General features: G+C 30.4%; 1 protein-coding gene across 1 annotated transcript in view; it reads left to right on the top strand.

The window, feature by feature from the left end:
- Positions 1-5,250: 5,250 nt before the first annotated feature.
- LOC117174862 overlaps positions 5,251-18,040 on the top strand; it is a 22,317-nt gene continuing 9,527 nt past the window's right edge. Inside the window, exons 1-4 of the mRNA XM_033364263.1 lie at positions 5,251-5,383; positions 11,662-11,781; positions 15,975-16,079; positions 16,231-16,374. Of these exons, the coding sequence (XP_033220154.1) occupies positions 5,338-5,383; positions 11,662-11,781; positions 15,975-16,079; positions 16,231-16,374 (415 nt within the window). The 5' untranslated portion in view covers positions 5,251-5,337. The remainder of the gene's footprint in view (positions 5,384-11,661; positions 11,782-15,974; positions 16,080-16,230; positions 16,375-18,040) is intronic.

The following is an 18,040-nucleotide window of genomic DNA, read 5'->3' as shown; positions in this document are numbered from 1 at the left end:
ATAGAGACTGGCGAATTTATTTTAAAACTTTCAAAAAAATTTATTATGTAGAATATAATTTTTTTTTAAATTTTTAGCATGGATGTTATATTTATTTTTAAAAATAAGGCATCATGGACGCTTTTCGAACTGGTTTTTAGCTCCTTTTATCGATTCAAAAAATACAAAAATTTTCGAAGATTTCAAGCTGCGACTGAAAATCCAAAAAAATAAGATCCCCAACACTGTAAAATTTTTGAACTGAAAAATTCCCGAAAAATAAAATTTCCGAATTATAAAATATCCGAACATATTAAAATATAATTATTTTTCATTATAAATAATAAATAAAAAAGGTATTTTTAATATTTTAAATAAGCACACGAGCACTGCAACTAGCTAAGGGACCGTTCACAAACTGCGTTACCAATTTTGGACTATTTGGACCCCCCCCCCCCCTCCACCCGTTGGTTTGCGCTTTTGGCAAGTTCAGTTGACAATATATGTCTACGTGACCGTGTAGTTCGATAATGAATCAAGAAAAATGAAAATAAGAAAGTGATTCTCGCCTGCCGGAATGGACTTGTTCGTTTTGATGGCTTTGATCATCCATTCACCGAAGACAACAAAATATTAACACAGTCGAGAAACGAAGATAAAAATACCGTCGTTATAGGGTCAACTGTCGGAAAATTCAATAACTTCGTTTAAATTTCTCATCGGGGAACGTGCTAATAAAACGCTATCTTGGCTCATAACGTCAAGATAATATTTGGTAACGTTACATTCCCACTGCCCCCCACCCCCTGTTACTAATCGTAGGTTTCGGCGTGACCCCCCCCCCCCCTGTGGTAACGTAGTTTATGAACGGTCCCTAACTTAAAAATGAATCATGTAAAAAATATTATTTCCACGAATAATTCAAAGAAGCCTCCGTGAAAAGATACAATTGAATACTATAATCGATAAAAAATGTAACGATTTGACTATTAAATTAAATAGTTTTTTAAAAAGAAAAAATTATATCCAATTCCACTTATGGTATTATTGTTTGATATTCGGTGTGCAGACATCTTGCCGGATGACGTCACAGCATGAAATACCTATATAAAAGATATGAACAGATGATTGTTGTTTCGTTAATTGACCATGAGAGGCAGCACATCACGGAAACAAAAAGAGCGCGAAATATTTGAATGCCTATACAGAATGATTTTACGTATATAATATCTTAATACTGGAAGTATTAAGTAAATTGAGAATTGTATTAAAAGATGTTAAAAGAATATATTTTCAAATTTAGGTGATTACAATCTTCTCTTTATGAGGACGCAAAACAAATTTTTAACAAAATAGTTCAATTTTTAACCAAGGAGATGAATCTTAAATCATATGAAGTTTTAACCAACAGCCAAATAGTGAATTAAATTTCAACAAAAAATATCAGATTTTTAACAAAATAGTTAAACTTCCAACCAAAGAGGTGAATTTTCAAACAATAAAATGAATTTTTAACAAAGCAGTTCAACTTTCAACCAAGAAGTTGCATTTTATATTGAAAAAAGATTAATTCTAAGTGCAAAATATAATCGTTTATATATTTCGATCAACAAATACTTGCATCCGCAAATACTATTTTTCAACCAAACAGTTGTATTTTCAACTAAAAATGATTACATTTCTACCGAAAGAGAAAAGCTTTTAAACGAAAAAGACGAATTATCAACCGAAAAATATGAATTAAATAAATATTTCAATTTTCAAACAAACAAAAAAAACATTTTTAATCAAAACGATTGAATTCAGCCACAAAAGAAATTTATATTTTCCTGTATTGAAACTTTTTTAATTTTAAAGTTTAATATTTCACTAACTTTAGAAGGGAAGATGCGTCCGTTTTTCTAATTTTTTCGGGAATTCCCCATTTATGCGTGGGCGAGGAGAAATTATCTCCTGTTTCTAGTTTCTAAAAATGGAGATCGTTCAAAAAGTGAGAAGAAAGTGGAAAAGGAAACAGAAAAAGGGAGAGGAGAGAAAGAAGTAGAAAAGGGAATTAAAAAAGTGAGATGAGAGAAGAAAGTGAAAAAGGGTACTAAAAAACGAAAAAAGGGAAAAAAAGGAAAAAGAGAATTCAAAAAGTGCAAGAAGAGAACAAAGTGAAAAAAGAAACTCACAAAGTGAGTAAAGAAAAGAAAGTGAAAAAGTGAGAAAAGAAAAGCAAGTGGAAAAGGAAGCTCAAAAAGTGAGAGGAGGGAAGAAAGTGTAAGAGGAAGAGGAAATTAAAAAAGAGAGAGGAGAGTAAAAAGAGGAAAAGAAAACTTTAAAAGTGAGTGGAGAAAATTAAGTGGAAGAGGAAATTCAAAAACAGAGAGAAGAGAAGAAAATAGAAAAGGGAATTCAAAAAGTGAGAGAAGGGTAGATAGTGCAAAAAGAAACTCAAATGTGAAAGAAGGCAAAACAGTGTAAAAGAGAATTTAAAACGTGAGAGAAGGGAAGAAAGTGGAAGAAGAAACTCAAAAAGTGAGAGGAGAGAATAAAGTGGAAAAAGAAACTAAAAAAATCAGCGAAGGCAAGAAAGTGGAAAAGAGAACTCAAAAAGTGAAAGAAGGGAAGAAAGTGGAAAAAGAAATTCAAACAGTGGTAGGAGGGATGAAAGTGGAAATTCAAAAAGAGAGAGGAGAGAAGAAAGTTGAAAAGGAAACTTAAAACGTGAGTAGAGGGAATGCAGTGAAAGAGGAAGATGAAACTCAAAAAGAGAGAAGACAGCAGAAAGTGAAAAAAGAAACTTAAAAAGTGAGTGCAGAGAGTGAAGTAGTAGAGGAAATCAAAACGTGAAAGAAGAGAAGAAAGTGGAAAAGGGATTTCAAAAAATGAGAGAAGGGAAGAAAGCGGAAAAGAAACTCAAAAAATAAAAGGTGGGAAAAAAGTGCAAAAAGAAACTCAAAAAGTAAGTAGATACAAGAAAGTGAAAACGGGAAATAAAAGTTAGAGAATGGAAGATAGTGCAAAAAGAAACTCAAAAAGTGAGTAGAGACAAGAAAGTGGAAAAGTGAAAATCAAAAAGTGGAGAGAAGAAAGTGAATGAGAAAGAAACTCAAAAAGGGAGAAAAGAGGAGAAAGTGGAAAAGGAAACTCAAAAAGGAAGAGAAGAGGAGACAGTGGAAAAGGAAACTTAAAAAGTAAGTAGAGAGAAGAAAGTGAAAGGGGAGTCTCAAAAAGTGATTTCAAGAATGATTAGTTCCTCATTCTATATATTAATTGGTAATTCACGTTAATTTTACAGGTAAATATGGTAACTTACCTTGGATGGTACCTTAAGATAAATTAAACAGAATGATATATGGTAAATTTCCATAAATTACCTAAAAATTTCTATAAATTACCTACATTAAAAATATAAATGAAATTTATTGAAATGCCACAAAATCCCTTAAAATCAATAAGAATCTCTTGATCTCATAAAAAGTATTTGAAAGTCTTTAAAATCCCTTGAAAATTCTGGTACTTTTTGGAATTCTTCTAAAATCCTTTTAAATTCTTTAAAATTACTTGAAATCCTTTTCAATTCATTTATAAACTTTAATCTTTTTTAATTTAAAAGAATTTTTAAATCCTGTTTAATTATTTGGAAATCCATTAAAATCCTTTAAAACACTTGAAAATATTCTGTACACCAAACTCTCGCTTTTAGTCAAGTTTCGGGGGTTGCCTTCAAATGGCCTTGGACTGATTTCGGGAGGACAGAAACGTAAACAGTGAGGGCCGACTGACTCGTTTCCAATTGTAATATACATCTATATAGATGAGGTGAGAACCGCTCGCGCCTTACTCCCGTAAGAAACTGCGTGAGCCACCAGTTCTAGGAACGCTGAGAACGGGGTGACTGAAAATGAGAGTTTGGTGTAATTTGAAATCTTTAAAAACTTATAGAGCGCAAACGGAAAGCAAGGAATATGTCAGAATATTTGTGAATATTTAAAGATATTTCGAAATATTTACGAATATCAAAAATATTTGAGATTATAAAGAATATCAATAATACCAGGAATTGAAAGTATTGTAATTGAAAACCAGTAATTGAAAGAATACGTCTATGGGAATATTTAGTGAATGTATCAGGAATATTGGAGTGATCGACGATTATATCAGGAACGCAAAAATATGTACCCTTTTGTTATCGGTTGTTATTGAAAACCTATCCGGATTATATGTGGGTCAGCCAAGAATTAAAAAAATTGATTTATCTTTAGTGAGAATTTTATAGAAATATGTACAATATTTCAAAGATAAAGACACATTGTGTTTCACATTTCAAAGAAGAATACATTCATAATTCATTCTAGTACGACCTTTGGCTAAAGTTCGATCTTGCCACCGTAGCTACAGTGCAGCAGCGTTTTGCTCAAACCATCAGTTTTATATATATATATATATAATTTTCAAATAAATCAACTTTTGGTTATTATTGCGCAGATATATCATTCCGTGACCTTCTATAGGGAATTTAAAGTAGAATCCGAAATTCAACAATTTAAAAGTTGATTTTGCTGTTTTTTCGATTTTATTAAAAAGGAACCGAATGGGAATCCAATGGGGTCTTTACGGGTACTTTCCAGAATAAGATATAAATAAGGAACCGAATGGGGATCCAATGGGATCTTTACGGGTACTTTATAGAGGCTCCATTCGGTTCTTTCGGTCCGCCAGGGATGCGGGCGAAATGAGGTTTTGAAAAAAAAATTTTTAATTTTTCGAAAAAATGCCATTTAACAGGTTTACACGGCAGACCTTTCAAATAGATTATCCTGTATTACAAGTGCATTACTCCGAATAGAACTGGATTACTTGATATTATAACTGGATTACTTTATATTAGAAACTGGATTAAAAGTGGATCACTCTGGATTGCAAGTTATCTTTTGATAACAGAGCGGTCCACCGAATTACCAGAGTTGTTTTTCTTTCAATAGAGGCACTTAATCCAGAAATGTATTGAATAAACAATAAACATGGTTAGGAAAAAAATGTATGTTGAAAGAAAAATTACATAAAAATTCGAATGCTTTGAATGATAATTTATTTCTGATTACGTTGTCCATAATAGTGACACAGCTCTGACGATCTCATAGGAATCGATCGATCGATCGATCGATCATCAAGTCGTGATCCACATTTCTCTTCCACCAGGGAGCACAAGTGAAAACAGCCGTAATACGTACAAGTCAGTATACTCATCATATAAGTTTGAAAGTGCGAGGTCTTCGCATCAGTTTGAAAGTGCGAGCCTTTGCGCGCGGCTAATTTTACTATTTACATACATAGGTGCGAAGGTGCTTTGTACCAACTCAAAAAGTAAAAATGTTGTATTCGGTGCCATTTTCATTCACCTTTTTTATCATTTCCGGTGAGTTAATTAACAAATAATTTATTCACCCACTCCTTAATTAACTAATTGGCAATACAAAATATATTAACCAAGCGCGCGCCTTTTTTTGTTTCCACGATGCTTAATTATAAATAATTATATATGAAATTCATTCTTTTTATTACTTGAAATTAATTTTTTTATTTCACATTTACCAAAGAAGAATGACAAACTTTCGTAATTAGTTTCTAAAAGTCACTTCAGTTTTGTATGATCTTTTGATGATATTAAATATATAAGAATGAGTATTATTGTACTTATGTGAAATTCGCTATTAGTGACATTGTCACTATTTTTAATTTTACAGTACATAACTAAACAATCTAAATTATTAGTTTAATAACCATTTTTATGTTTACAACTCTCGGACGTAGAAGAATACCTCATTAACACTCTGTAATTTTCTATTAATACACACTTCCTTATTTAGATTTAGATAGACTTCCTTATTCCTTTCTTTCGTTATTTCAAAATTGGTGTACTTGAAAATTTTTTAAAATAAACAATTGTGTAGTTAAATGAAAAGCAAAATCAGGCCTCCTTGACCTACTCACTCGATTCGAGGTCAATGCCTCCCACATAGAAAGTGAATTTTTTAATTGACGTATTATGCCGAAATTAATTTTGGCTCATAGAATCAGAAGTTTCGCTTTTAATATGTAATTTTAAGTAGTTCCATTTGAGTCTGAGACCATGAGAAAGAAAATGCAGTGGACACATAAACTGACCGGAAATTTCACTTCCTTTTCGCCAGCAAAGAGAAACGGACCAATGATTGTATGCAAGACTCTCACTATGTATTTACGTACATTACTAGTAACGTCATTAACAAATAATCGAGAAAGTGCAACAAGTCAAACTGTATCATTATTATTTTTATTAGATATTTTAATAATTTTACGGTAAAATGTGGACATTTTTACATTCTCGTCCTAAGTAGAAGGCATTGATTTTTCTAAACTTTGACTCAGTCGGTTTTCACCAAATCAGCACGTTTTGAGATCCCCTGAGTCAGAAAAAACGATTTTTTATAAAGGTGGCCGTCCGTAATCTGCAGTCTGTCTGTAGTCTATAGGCACGATAACTTATAAAAAAATGATCAGATTGGATTTAACTTTGGAAAACTTTTTTAAGACTTAAACGAAAAGGAGAAGTTTTTTGATAAAACGCGTAGTTTTTGCTTTTAATCTTGAAAAATGACGTTAGAAATAAGCAAATTAAATTTGTAAACATAAAGAAACGATGTAGACTTTCTTTCTCTCGAGACGCGGAAAGAGAATGAGTTCATTAAAGCGAAAAGAGCTTTAACAAAAGAGAATTCACAATCACTAAATTTTAGATGTCGATAGTTTGATCTATAATTTTTAAATTCCCATGCAAAAATATGGGTGATGTACAAGGACCGAGCGCGGAGCGCGAGAAAAATATATCATACACCCCGAGGGGAGATATTGTAATTGTAATTGATTGTAATTGATATTGTAATTGATGGTAATCCAGTTCTAATTTAATGTAATCCAGTTCGAAAGAAAATTAGTAGCGAGAGTGTGATATATAGGAAGGCACACGCTCGTAGTCCAGGATAATACTAATTCGCGGTAATCCATTGTGATCCGTTTAACCAACTATCAACTGAAATTCTCCACTTGTAATCCAAGTGTAATGCAAGCAATGCCAGTATTGCACAATAATTCACTTGGAATCTTGTATAATTTATCTGCAATCTAGGGTAATCCAGTTCTAAACTGAAGAAATCCACTTTAATCTAGACAATTCGTAGTAATTTAAGTAATCCAAGTAATCAACTTGTAATCTAGAGTAATTCACCTACTCCTATAACCCAGGCACGTATACTTGTAATCTAGGTGTCAATTTAGTAATCCCAGTATGCCAGAGTAATTTACTTTTAATAGGGAGTCATATATTTGTAATCTAGAACACTTCAGCTGTAATACAGGGTAATACATTTGTAATATAGGGCAAATCAGTTGTAATCCAGAATAATCCACTTATAATAGAGAGTAACCCAGAACCGATCTGGAGTAATATACTTACAATCTGCGGTAATCCATTATAATCCGAGTAATACAGTATAGACTGGAGTAATCCACGTGTAATTCAGTTGTGATGGAAGTAATCCCAGTATTCGGCAGTAATTTACTTATAATCCAGATTTAATGCAAGTAATCTCAGTGTTTTACAGTAATCCACTTGTAATCGGGTGTAATACCTCTGCAATCGAGGGTAATATAATTCTTAACTGAAGTAATCCAATTGTAATCCAAGGAAATCCACTCGTAAGTTAGGCAATTCGTAGTAATTTAGGGAATACCATGTAATCCAATTGTAATCTAGAACCTTCAGAGTTATTCAGGTAGTCCAAGTAATCTACTTGTAATCCAGTGTAATATACCTATAATACAGGGTGGTGCGGTTGTGATCTAGGCAGTTAAAAATTAATTTAACAATTCTATTGAAAAATCATTTTGTTGGATTAAATATTTTTGATTCTAGGTCGAAATGTTTAAGTTGTAAATTTAACTATTTTGTTGAAAATTAATTCAGTTGGTTAAAAATTCATTTTTTCGGTACGTAATTAAACTTTTTTGTTAAAAATTAATCATTTTGGTTGAAAATTCAACTTTTCACTTCCGTTTTGTAGAAAATTCAAAATTTTTGTTAAAAAGTCTTCTTTTGGTTAAAGATTCTGGATTTTAGGTCAAAATGGTTTAATTGGAAATTTAAATATTCAGTTCAAAATTCATTTTTTTTTTTGGTTAAAACCTAATTTTTTAATTGAAAATTTAACAATTTCATTTTTGGCGAAATTGGTCTTTCTTAGTTGAAAATACGTGATATTAGTTCAAAATAATTTTTTTTTTAGAAAATGTACTTTCTTGCTTGAAAAATCATCCTTTTGGTTAAAAACTGAACTGTTTTTTTTTTTTAAATTCAACAATTTTAAAACAAGAAAGTCGTCTTTTTGGTAGATAATGATTCTTTTTGTCTTAGAAATTTATCTTAAAGGGTCAAAAATCTTTTCTTTTTTTTTGCAAAGAAAAAGTAATCTTCTTGATTGAAAATTCACTTCTTTCGTTAAAAATTCAACTAGTTGATTAAAAATTAGTTTACTTTTCAGGAAACTCAACAATTATGTTAAAAAAGCATTTTTGGGTTAAAACTTTGACTGTTGTGTTGAAAATTCATCTATTTGGGTTAAAGTTTAACTATTGTAGTAGAAAAATTAACTATATTTTTAAAATCTTTTGCTTAAAGATTCTTCATATTAGTTAAATATTCGTATTTTTATTAATTTTTGTTATTAAAAAAAGTATTTTTTAAAATGAAAATTAATCTACTTTGTTGAAAATTAATTAAATTTGTTGAAAATGAAACAATTTTGTAAAAGGTATCCTTTTTGATTGAAATATCAACAGAAATAACATTTTTCGTTAAGAATAATCAATATCTTTTGCTTGAATATTCTTCATTTTATTTGAAAATTCATCTCTTTAGTTGAAAATTTTAATATTTTGTTGGAAAATCGTTGTTTTTTTATTAAAAATTTATTTTCTAATTGAAACTATTCCAGTTGAAGATTTATAAGTATAGGTGGAAATTCTGTTTCTTGCTTGAAAATTAATTTTTTAATTAAAATCGTAACTATTCGACTGTTCGGTTTAGAATTTAACAATTTTGCTACAAAGACATTTTTTTATTGGTGATTTATCATTTTTTTGTAAATTCATCGTTTTGGTTGAAAATTGAACTATATTATTAAAAAATCCTTTTATGGTAGAAAATTAATCTTCTTGGTTGAAAATTGAACTATTTAGTTATTGGTGCATATATTTCGTTGAAATTCTATTGTAATTATATATAATCAGAGGTAATCCAAAGTAATTTATACTTTGTTTATTTAACAATGAAAATGCGTTTTAAAAGATTTTTTTCACAAGTACCACTTTGTAAATGTTAAAAAATGACAGCAATCAGGATTAGAAATGTAAACAAAAGTGTATAATTATTATAATGAAACAGGTTTAAAAAAGTGAGTTTTTTATTATAAACAATATGAAAGTATCTGAACTATTTATTTTTTGATATTTTAATTGTTTAAACTTTAAACTAAGCTCATAAGAAATTCATAATTTCATTACTTTTAAATATATTTTGTATTTTTAACAGAATCAACAATGAATATCTCTTTTATGCGATTCTTTAATATTGGACAATAATTGTTTAAACAGAATTGATAAACAAAACCCATTTTCCATTAGGCGGAATGCGATTTTTTTTATTAACTGCAAATATGTTAACAATCCCTTTTCCTATGATTCTTGGTCATTAAAAGATAATAGGTATACCAAAGTCTCGATTTCAGTCACCCCGTTATCAGCCTTCCTAGAACTTCTAGCTCACGCAGTTTCTCAGGGGAGTAGGGTGAGAGCTGTTGCGGCCTTTACGAGGTGTGAATAAAAGAATAACAAAAATAATAAAGGAAAGAAAAATTAGAATTTGACAAGGTCAAGTTATTCAGAGACTTGGAAGGAATTGAAAGGAAATGCGAAGAGGGCTAGAAAATTAAAAAGATTAAGATTGGAATAGGAAAGGATAAAAACTGGAGAAAAAGGCGCATAACGACTGGAAAAAAGGAAAAGCTGATAGGTTGCAGTGTTTGGATACTAGGAAAGAGTACTGAGAATTGTACAAGGAAAGAAATAAAAAAGAAATAGCGGAAATTAGTAGTATTAAAACGGGAGGGGAAGTGTCGAAGTTTATATAAAGATGGAAGAATGGAGAGAATATTTTTAAGAAATGTTTAGAGGGTCAGGCGAACGGTAAATCTATAAGTGAATAACTAACAGAGGATCCTCATCTTCATCACCATCATCTCTAGAGAATAAGGAAACAGAAGTGCAACTCTATGGGTTAAAGAAATAGAGGTAGTGGGAAGTGATGGGCTAAGTAAAGAGGCACAGTTTTCCAACAGTGAACAAACGAGAAGGACACCGAAGGAGGTATTAAAGAGAATGTGGAGAGAAGATGGCTTTCCGGAAGAATAGAAGTAAGGTAAATATACAAAAAACAAGGGATATGATAAGAGTGGGGAGAGAAACATCAGAAGAGTGCTGGCCAGAGTTAAAAAATATTTCCTCTTCTCTTTCAGGTTGAGGCAAGGGCGTGTTAGGAGGCAATGGTAGGGAGGAAATATATTTTTTTCAGTGCCAAAAGATGACATAGTGTTACTAGCTTGATAGGAGGAGCTATTGGGAAGTATAATGGGAAGATTAGAGAATATAAGGCGTTAGAGTCAGGTGAATAATTAATACATGGAGTGGAAATATAAGGGTGGAAAGAATATAAGGAAGTGGAAAGACTGCATGAAAAAGATATTAGATGGAAATTGGGTTTGGACATATGTGCACATTGGTATATTGTATAAAAAAGGTGGATAGGGATAGTCAAAGCATGCCTGGAAGAGAGAGACTTAGAAATAGTGAGAGGAAAGGAAATAGGAAAGAGAAGATAAAGAAAAGTACTTAAATAGATATAAGTGGATAAATAAACATGAATGGATAAGAGTATAAAGGGAATAGCGAAATATTTTCAGAGGAAGGGGGGAAGAGGATCGCAGAAGGTGATGGCGAAAATGAGATCTGGAAATACAGAGGAATAGAAAAAGTATAATTGGAGTAAAGAAGATTGGAACGGAAGAAGTAAAATGAGGATAAATAGGAAGGACGGGGTAGATCAAGTGATAATAGAAAGTAGCAGAAAAATATGCAAGTGTAGAAAGTAAGGAAAAGCCAAATCAACAAATCCTTTGTACATATTTGTTACTTCTTTCTCACGAGTGTGAAGCATAATATTATATAATTTTAATTAATGCCCAATGTTAAAAACACATTACGTGTGACGAGTGTTATATATTTAGAAGAAATTGTTCCATATATTGTTTACTACACTATAGATATACGTATAATATGTACAAACACAAATTTAAAATGGAAAACAACATTCAATAAATACTTTAATTCATGACTTCATTCTTATTTATATTTGAAGTATGTATCTAATTTTTTTAGAATTTATTATCCTTGAATTTTATAATCCTTTGTAATTAAAAAAATTTAAAGAAAATATCAGGCGACTAGAAAGATGTAAAATTGTAAACTAATAAGAAGTAAAGAATTTTAAAAACGTATACTTTTAACAAATAATAAATAATATTTTGTGTTTTTTAATTATTCCAGTGCCAGTCGTTCTACCAACTGCACCATGCATTAATGACAACAAGTTCTACAGAAATCCGAAGACACCAACACACAATGTATGGGCACCATCTGAATGCGGAAAATATTACCTTTGCCTGGGTAAAAAAACATTATAATTAAATAAAAAATGAAAATTAACAGTGATCGTCTTGACAAAGGAAATAAACTTGCACTTTTTCCCCGGTTCCCAAATATTTTTTATTTGCATTAAAATTAAAATTTAAACGCTTGAAGCTGAAACTTTCTTCATTAGAAGCAATGAAAAATGAATTGCGAATTAAAGAACTTGCAAGTTTTTTCAGTTTTAGTTTTTTCGTTTTAAAATTGAAGTGTAACATTTTTTTATTTAGAAGATGTTGAATTTCATTAGTGTACTGGTCCATTTCTAATCTTTTGAAAGAACCCATTTTGATAGTTGGCTTGTTTCATTTTTGAATCTTCTTTCAACTATGTAGTATGATTAGCTAATGATAATTAATGTTTACCGGGTAAGAATTAATTAGCAAATGTTGGTTTTTGTTGGTATACTGGTCCATTTTGAAAGAATGCATCTGGTATAATTTGTTTGTTCCCTTGTTGAATCTTCTTCAAGTCATGGTGTATGATTAGCTGATGTTAATTTATGTTGAAGATACAACAATGAAACAAACCAACTATGCAGATGGGTTCTTTCAAAGGATTGTAAATGGACCAGTATATCAACCAAATTTAACATCATCGAAATAATTATTACTGGGTGAACACCAATTAATATCGGTTAACTAGTGCGCAGCTAAAAATTCCACAAAAGTTTACTGCGCAGCCTCGAGCGTGACATAACTCTCGGACACAACCACAAATCTAACACATGTTTTAAAATTCGTAGCCATTAATATTGGGTCTATTTTGGTCGATTTTATGAATCATAAATGTTGGATGAATGCTAAGATTGACTGTACGTAATGACGATAATAAATATTAAGACCATTTGTCTTTCTCCAGAGGTACATGTAGCTAGTGCCGGATTTGGAATGATTATGCAAGATCACGTACCAGTACAATCCCCTCAATTACAAATACTTTTTCTAATGTCATTTCTTCATCAAATATTTTTCTACAACTTTTCACAGAATCCATATTATTGGGACACACTATATGCTGTCATTAGTACAGATATAGCGATAACATTTCATTGATCTGAGAAAAAGAAAGTTGTATGATTCGCTCTCCAGCTCTTGGAATATGTTTTCTTTTTCATAGATCTAATGTATTATATTTTCAGATTGTTCATCAGAGACATAATTTTAAATTCATGGACCGGTTTTTTTCTTGTTTCACTCCAGATCAACTTTCCATTTTCCCGGTTTTTATCGAAAATTTCCCGTTTCAATTCAAAATTTTAATTCTCTTTGAAAATTCCCTTTTTCAAACCCTTGGGACATCCTCAAGATGGCAATGTTTTTGTTGCCCGCTGGGTGGAATCAACTTTCTAAAAATCCGCAGATTACTTGAATTTTAATGAAAATTTATTTTTAAGATAAATCTCAAGCAAGGGGGGAAACTTTAGTAATCCTCTGGACCTTATCCGAATTGGTAATCCACTTCTGATCTGGGGCAATTAAAGTAATTCGTATTAATCCACTGTATATCCGAATTAATCCATGGCAAAACACTTGCAATCCAGGTATAATATGAAGTAATCCCGTACTAAGGCGGAATAATCCATTTGTAATCCAAATAATTCAGAGCAGTTCAGATAATCTACTTGTAATCCAGTTAATTTGAAGTAATTTGGGTTTTCAAAAGTAATTAAATTGTAATCCGGCGTAATTAATGTAATATGGAGAAATTTATATAAGGTAAATTCAACTATTTAGTGTAAAATTGTTCAACTTTGTAAGAAATTCAACAATTTTTCTAAAAAGTCACTTTTCTGTCGAAAAATGAACTGTTTTGTTTAATATTTGGCTTTGTGAGTTCAAGATTCAAATATTTCGGTAGAAAATGTAAATCTATTTTGAAAATTTATATTTTTAACTGAAAGTTTATCTATTTCATTATTGGTGAAAAAATTGTCTTCCTTATTTGAAAATTCATGTATTTGGTTAAACTTTCTTTTTTTTAGAAAATGAAGATGCTTGCGATCATATATTTTGTGAAAAATTTGTATATTTTGATAGAAAATTAAAGTTCTTGGTTGAAAGTTAATTTTTTTTAACACAATTCAACTTCAGCTCCACCAGTTTTTTTGCAAATGCATCTTATAATATTTAAAATTTTCAATACTTCATTGAAAGTTAATGTATGGTTAAAAAATAATTTATTTGTTTGAATTTCAGAATTTAACTATTTTATTATAGGAAAAGAGTTGTTTGTTTTATTTAGTTGAAAATTAGAGCATTTTGTCGAATTTTCTTTTTTGGGTAGATAATTAAGCTTGTTGTCTGAAAATTCATCTTTTTGGTTGAAAACTTAAATATTTTGTTGAAAATTCATGTAGCTTCGTTAAAGTTCATCTTGCTGACAGAAAATTAATAATCTTGCTTAAAAATTCAACTTAATTGTTTAAAATTCATGTATTTTGGTAGAAATACTTCCTGAAAATTCATCTTTTTAATTGAAAATTTAACTACTTTGGTGAAATTTTTACGATTTTGCTGAAAAATTGTCTTTTTTTGTATTCAATTTCTTATCATAAATTTATCATTCATAGTTCAAAAATCAATCGCTTAATTGAAAAATGTCTTTTTTGGTAAAAAATTAATTCATTTTGGTTGAAAATTCAACTACTAGCTCAAGAGTTGGCATCATTTTAGTTTAAAATTCATCTGTTTGGACATTTAACATTTTTTTATTTAATATTAATTTTTCTTATTGAGAAATTAATTTTTATATTGAAAGGAAACTATTACATTTTTGGTTAAAAATTAATATTTTTTAGTTGAAAATGCAACGTTTTGGTTAACAATTAATCTACTTCGTTGAAATTTAAATGACTAGATTCAAAAGTATTCTTTTTGGTTGACAAGTTAACTGATTTGTTTGAAATTCGACTTTGTGGCAGACTTAAATTGTTTTTGATTTAAGATTATGGTTAAAATATCAATTATTACATTTTAACGTTAATTATATAGTTAAAAATTATTCTACTCACTAAAAAATTCAATAATTTTGTTAAAGTCCTGTTTTCATGAAGATTCTTCATTTTAGTACAAAGTTCATCTCTTTACTTAAAAATTGAACTATTTTTTTGAAAAAACATTTTTTTTAGGTTTAACATGTTTTTAACAGAAAATTTAGGTATTCAGTTAAAGATTCATAATTTCAGTTGAAAATTCACTTCTGGTTCAAAATTAAATTATTTTGGTAGAAAATTAATTTCTTTGGTTGATAACGTAACTAATATATTTCTTCTTGCATTTGCTTAAAGTTAAAAATGCAACCACTTGGTTTAAAATACTTTTTTCCTGATTGAGAATTAATTTTTTTCCTACAAATGTACCGATTCCAGTTTTGGTTTTAAATTGATATTTTTCATTATAAATTGATCATTTCTACCTCGAATTGTAACTACTCGTAACTTGAAAATCCATGTTTTTGTTTATTCAAGTCAACTGTTTTTAATTAAAATCTTTCTTGATGGCAATGTCAAATATTATTACATTTTTCGTTTAAAACTCATCTTTTGTTTTTAATATTTAACTATTTGGATGAAAGTTAAAAAATTTTGTAAAAAAAATGTTTGAAAACTAATCTGCTTTGTTTAGGATTCAACTATTTAGTTGAAAATTGTTTTTTTTTTGGTTAACCTTTACACTTTTTTATTAAAAATTTTAATCTCTAATGGTTGAAATATCAACTATGACATTTTTCGTTGACAATTCATATCTTTTGGTTAAAAATAATTCTACTTTTTGGAAAATTCAATAATTTGTGATATAAAATTCGTTTTTATGAAGATTCTCCATTTCAGTTAAAAAATCACCTTTTGGGGTCAAATTTTAACTATTTTATTGAAAAATAATTGTTTTTGGTTGAAAACTTTTTTTCTAACTGAAAATTCGTCTATTTTAGTTACAGATTCATCATTTTTGGCAAAAATTTATTTTTTTGTTTACAAATTTAACTATTACACTTTTGATGGAAGATATATATTTTTTTAGTTGAAAATTCAATTGCTGCGTTGAAAATTCATGTATTTTGTTGAAAATTCAAGAACTTTACAAACATCGATGTTTTCTTAAATGATAATTATCAAACACGAATTGAAAGCCATTTTCTAAAGTGCTCCGTGATTCACTTTTCTACTTCAGATAACGATGTCTTTGAGTTCAAATGCTCGGAAGGTTTACTCTTCGACGTCTCCAGGCAGATATGCGATTTTAAAGCAAATGTCGACAACTGTGACATAGCGATAGGTAAGCAAACTAAGATTTTCCTAAAACTGACAAATTAAATTTACATTTGAAAAATAAATGTATTTAGCGAAAAAATCTTGAATAATATTTACTTGAAGTAAACGTTCACATTGATGAAGTCAATATTTGAAGTTTAAAAAGTCTCTTGCAGAGGAAAATCCTCCTAAGCCCCTTCTCCAAAATGGAGTCTGCCGAGAAAAAGAATTAGCCTGTGGCGATGGAACTTGCCTTCCAGCTCATTATTTCTGTGATGGAAGTGTTGACTGTCAAGACAGTTCAGATGAAGGATGGTGTGGTAAGGAAGTTTTCATAAAAAATATTTAGGTACAAGTAAGGTGTTAGTCTAAAAAAAAAAATTAAATTAGTTATCACGCGCCTACAAAAAGAGTTACACAGTCTATTTCACACCCTACTAAACCTACTTTTCCCTCTGTACTCCAATTTCTCGTCCCCTCCCTTCACCCTTCGCTTCCTCTCCCTTCACGAAATCCTTCCCCCATTACTTCACCTTTTCTCACTTTCTTAGCTAACATTACATATCGCTTACTTCCCTTCCTTAGCTAAAACTCCCCTTTCCCTACTACCATTCCAGAGTTATCAGTCTCCTTTACTTTATTCCCTCCATAAGCTAACACTCCTCTTTCCCTATTTCCCTTCCCCATTCATCACCTACTCACCCTTACTAACCTACTAGCTCCCCCTTCCCTTACCACCATTTGTTAAGACCATTCCTCACTCACAATAATGTCTTCCGCTTCCCTTCTAACCCCCACAGCCCTACTTAAATTCCCCTCTCCAACCCTTTTTTTACAACCATCATTTCCTCTCATTTCCCCTACTTTTTTAATCCTTATTTCCTGTCACTTCCTTACCGTCCTCTTATTTCTCCTACCTCCACTACCCCCAACCCATTAATTCATATACTTCCCCTTCCCTCATTTCACACACTGGACCTATTTTCCTCCCCTCATTTTACATACTTCTCCACTCTTAATTACCCTCATACTCCCTTCTGTTTCTCTCCTAATTCCCTCCCTCCACTTCCCTACCCATCATTTCATTCGATTCACCACCCTCAACCCCTTCTTTATCTTCTCACTGTCCCTCTTTTTACTTGCCGAAGCTATAAGGGTTTGTGCCCGGGGCTACGGAACTCTAAAAACGGAATTTAATCGATTTTCAGAATTAGTATCATTGCTTGAAGTAAAAAGATGGAAATCCTATCTTTTTCAATAATTTTGAATCTTTATGTTAGAAAGAGATACACAAAATGTATACTTACATATGAATATACTACATCTATGGATGTACCTCTTTTACTATCACTTTAAATATCTAAATTCCCGTCTTTTTTTTCTGTCTCCCTCTCAATATAAACTCCCATCTATCTTTTTTAATCTCCTCTTTTTCGCCTTATCCTATCATGCAGACACTTTTCGATTAATTTATTTGGATAATCGTAATTTATTACACTTGTTGTCGAAAAACGTTATGCTTCAAATGTTTTTACGACGATTATCACCCACAAGTATATTAAGAACAATAAATATTTTTTAAACGTACTTAGATAATTTAAAATTTAATCAATATAAAAATTTTTTTTTCATATTATTAAGGTGTTTTGTGTCACACATTTTTTCTCAAGAAATGAAAATTTTGAAAGCTTGCATCTCGGTAATTTTTTAAAACTTTTCTCTTTTTTAAATAGAAGTATAAGAAGGTACGAGGGGAGTTCAATAAGTCCTTAGAATGAAGTATAAAAACAATTTTTTTTGGGTAAATTTTTTTTTATTTTTCAACATAATCTCCCTGGAGCTCTATACACTTGGTCAATCGCTTTTCAAGTTTTTTTAAACCTCCAGAAAAGTGCGTTTTCGGAAGTTCCTCAAAATAAGCACTTACGGAGGCAATGACGTCTTCGTTGTCTGGAAATCTCTGTCCACCGAGCCATTTTTTCAAGT

Source organism: Belonocnema kinseyi, chromosome 6 (assembly GCF_010883055.1).
Source record: "Belonocnema kinseyi isolate 2016_QV_RU_SX_M_011 chromosome 6, B_treatae_v1, whole genome shotgun sequence".
NCBI classification, from domain to species: domain Eukaryota; kingdom Metazoa; phylum Arthropoda; class Insecta; order Hymenoptera; family Cynipidae; genus Belonocnema; species Belonocnema kinseyi.
Note: the sequence above shows the minus strand (reverse complement) of the source record. Positions and strands in the feature narration are given on the sequence as shown.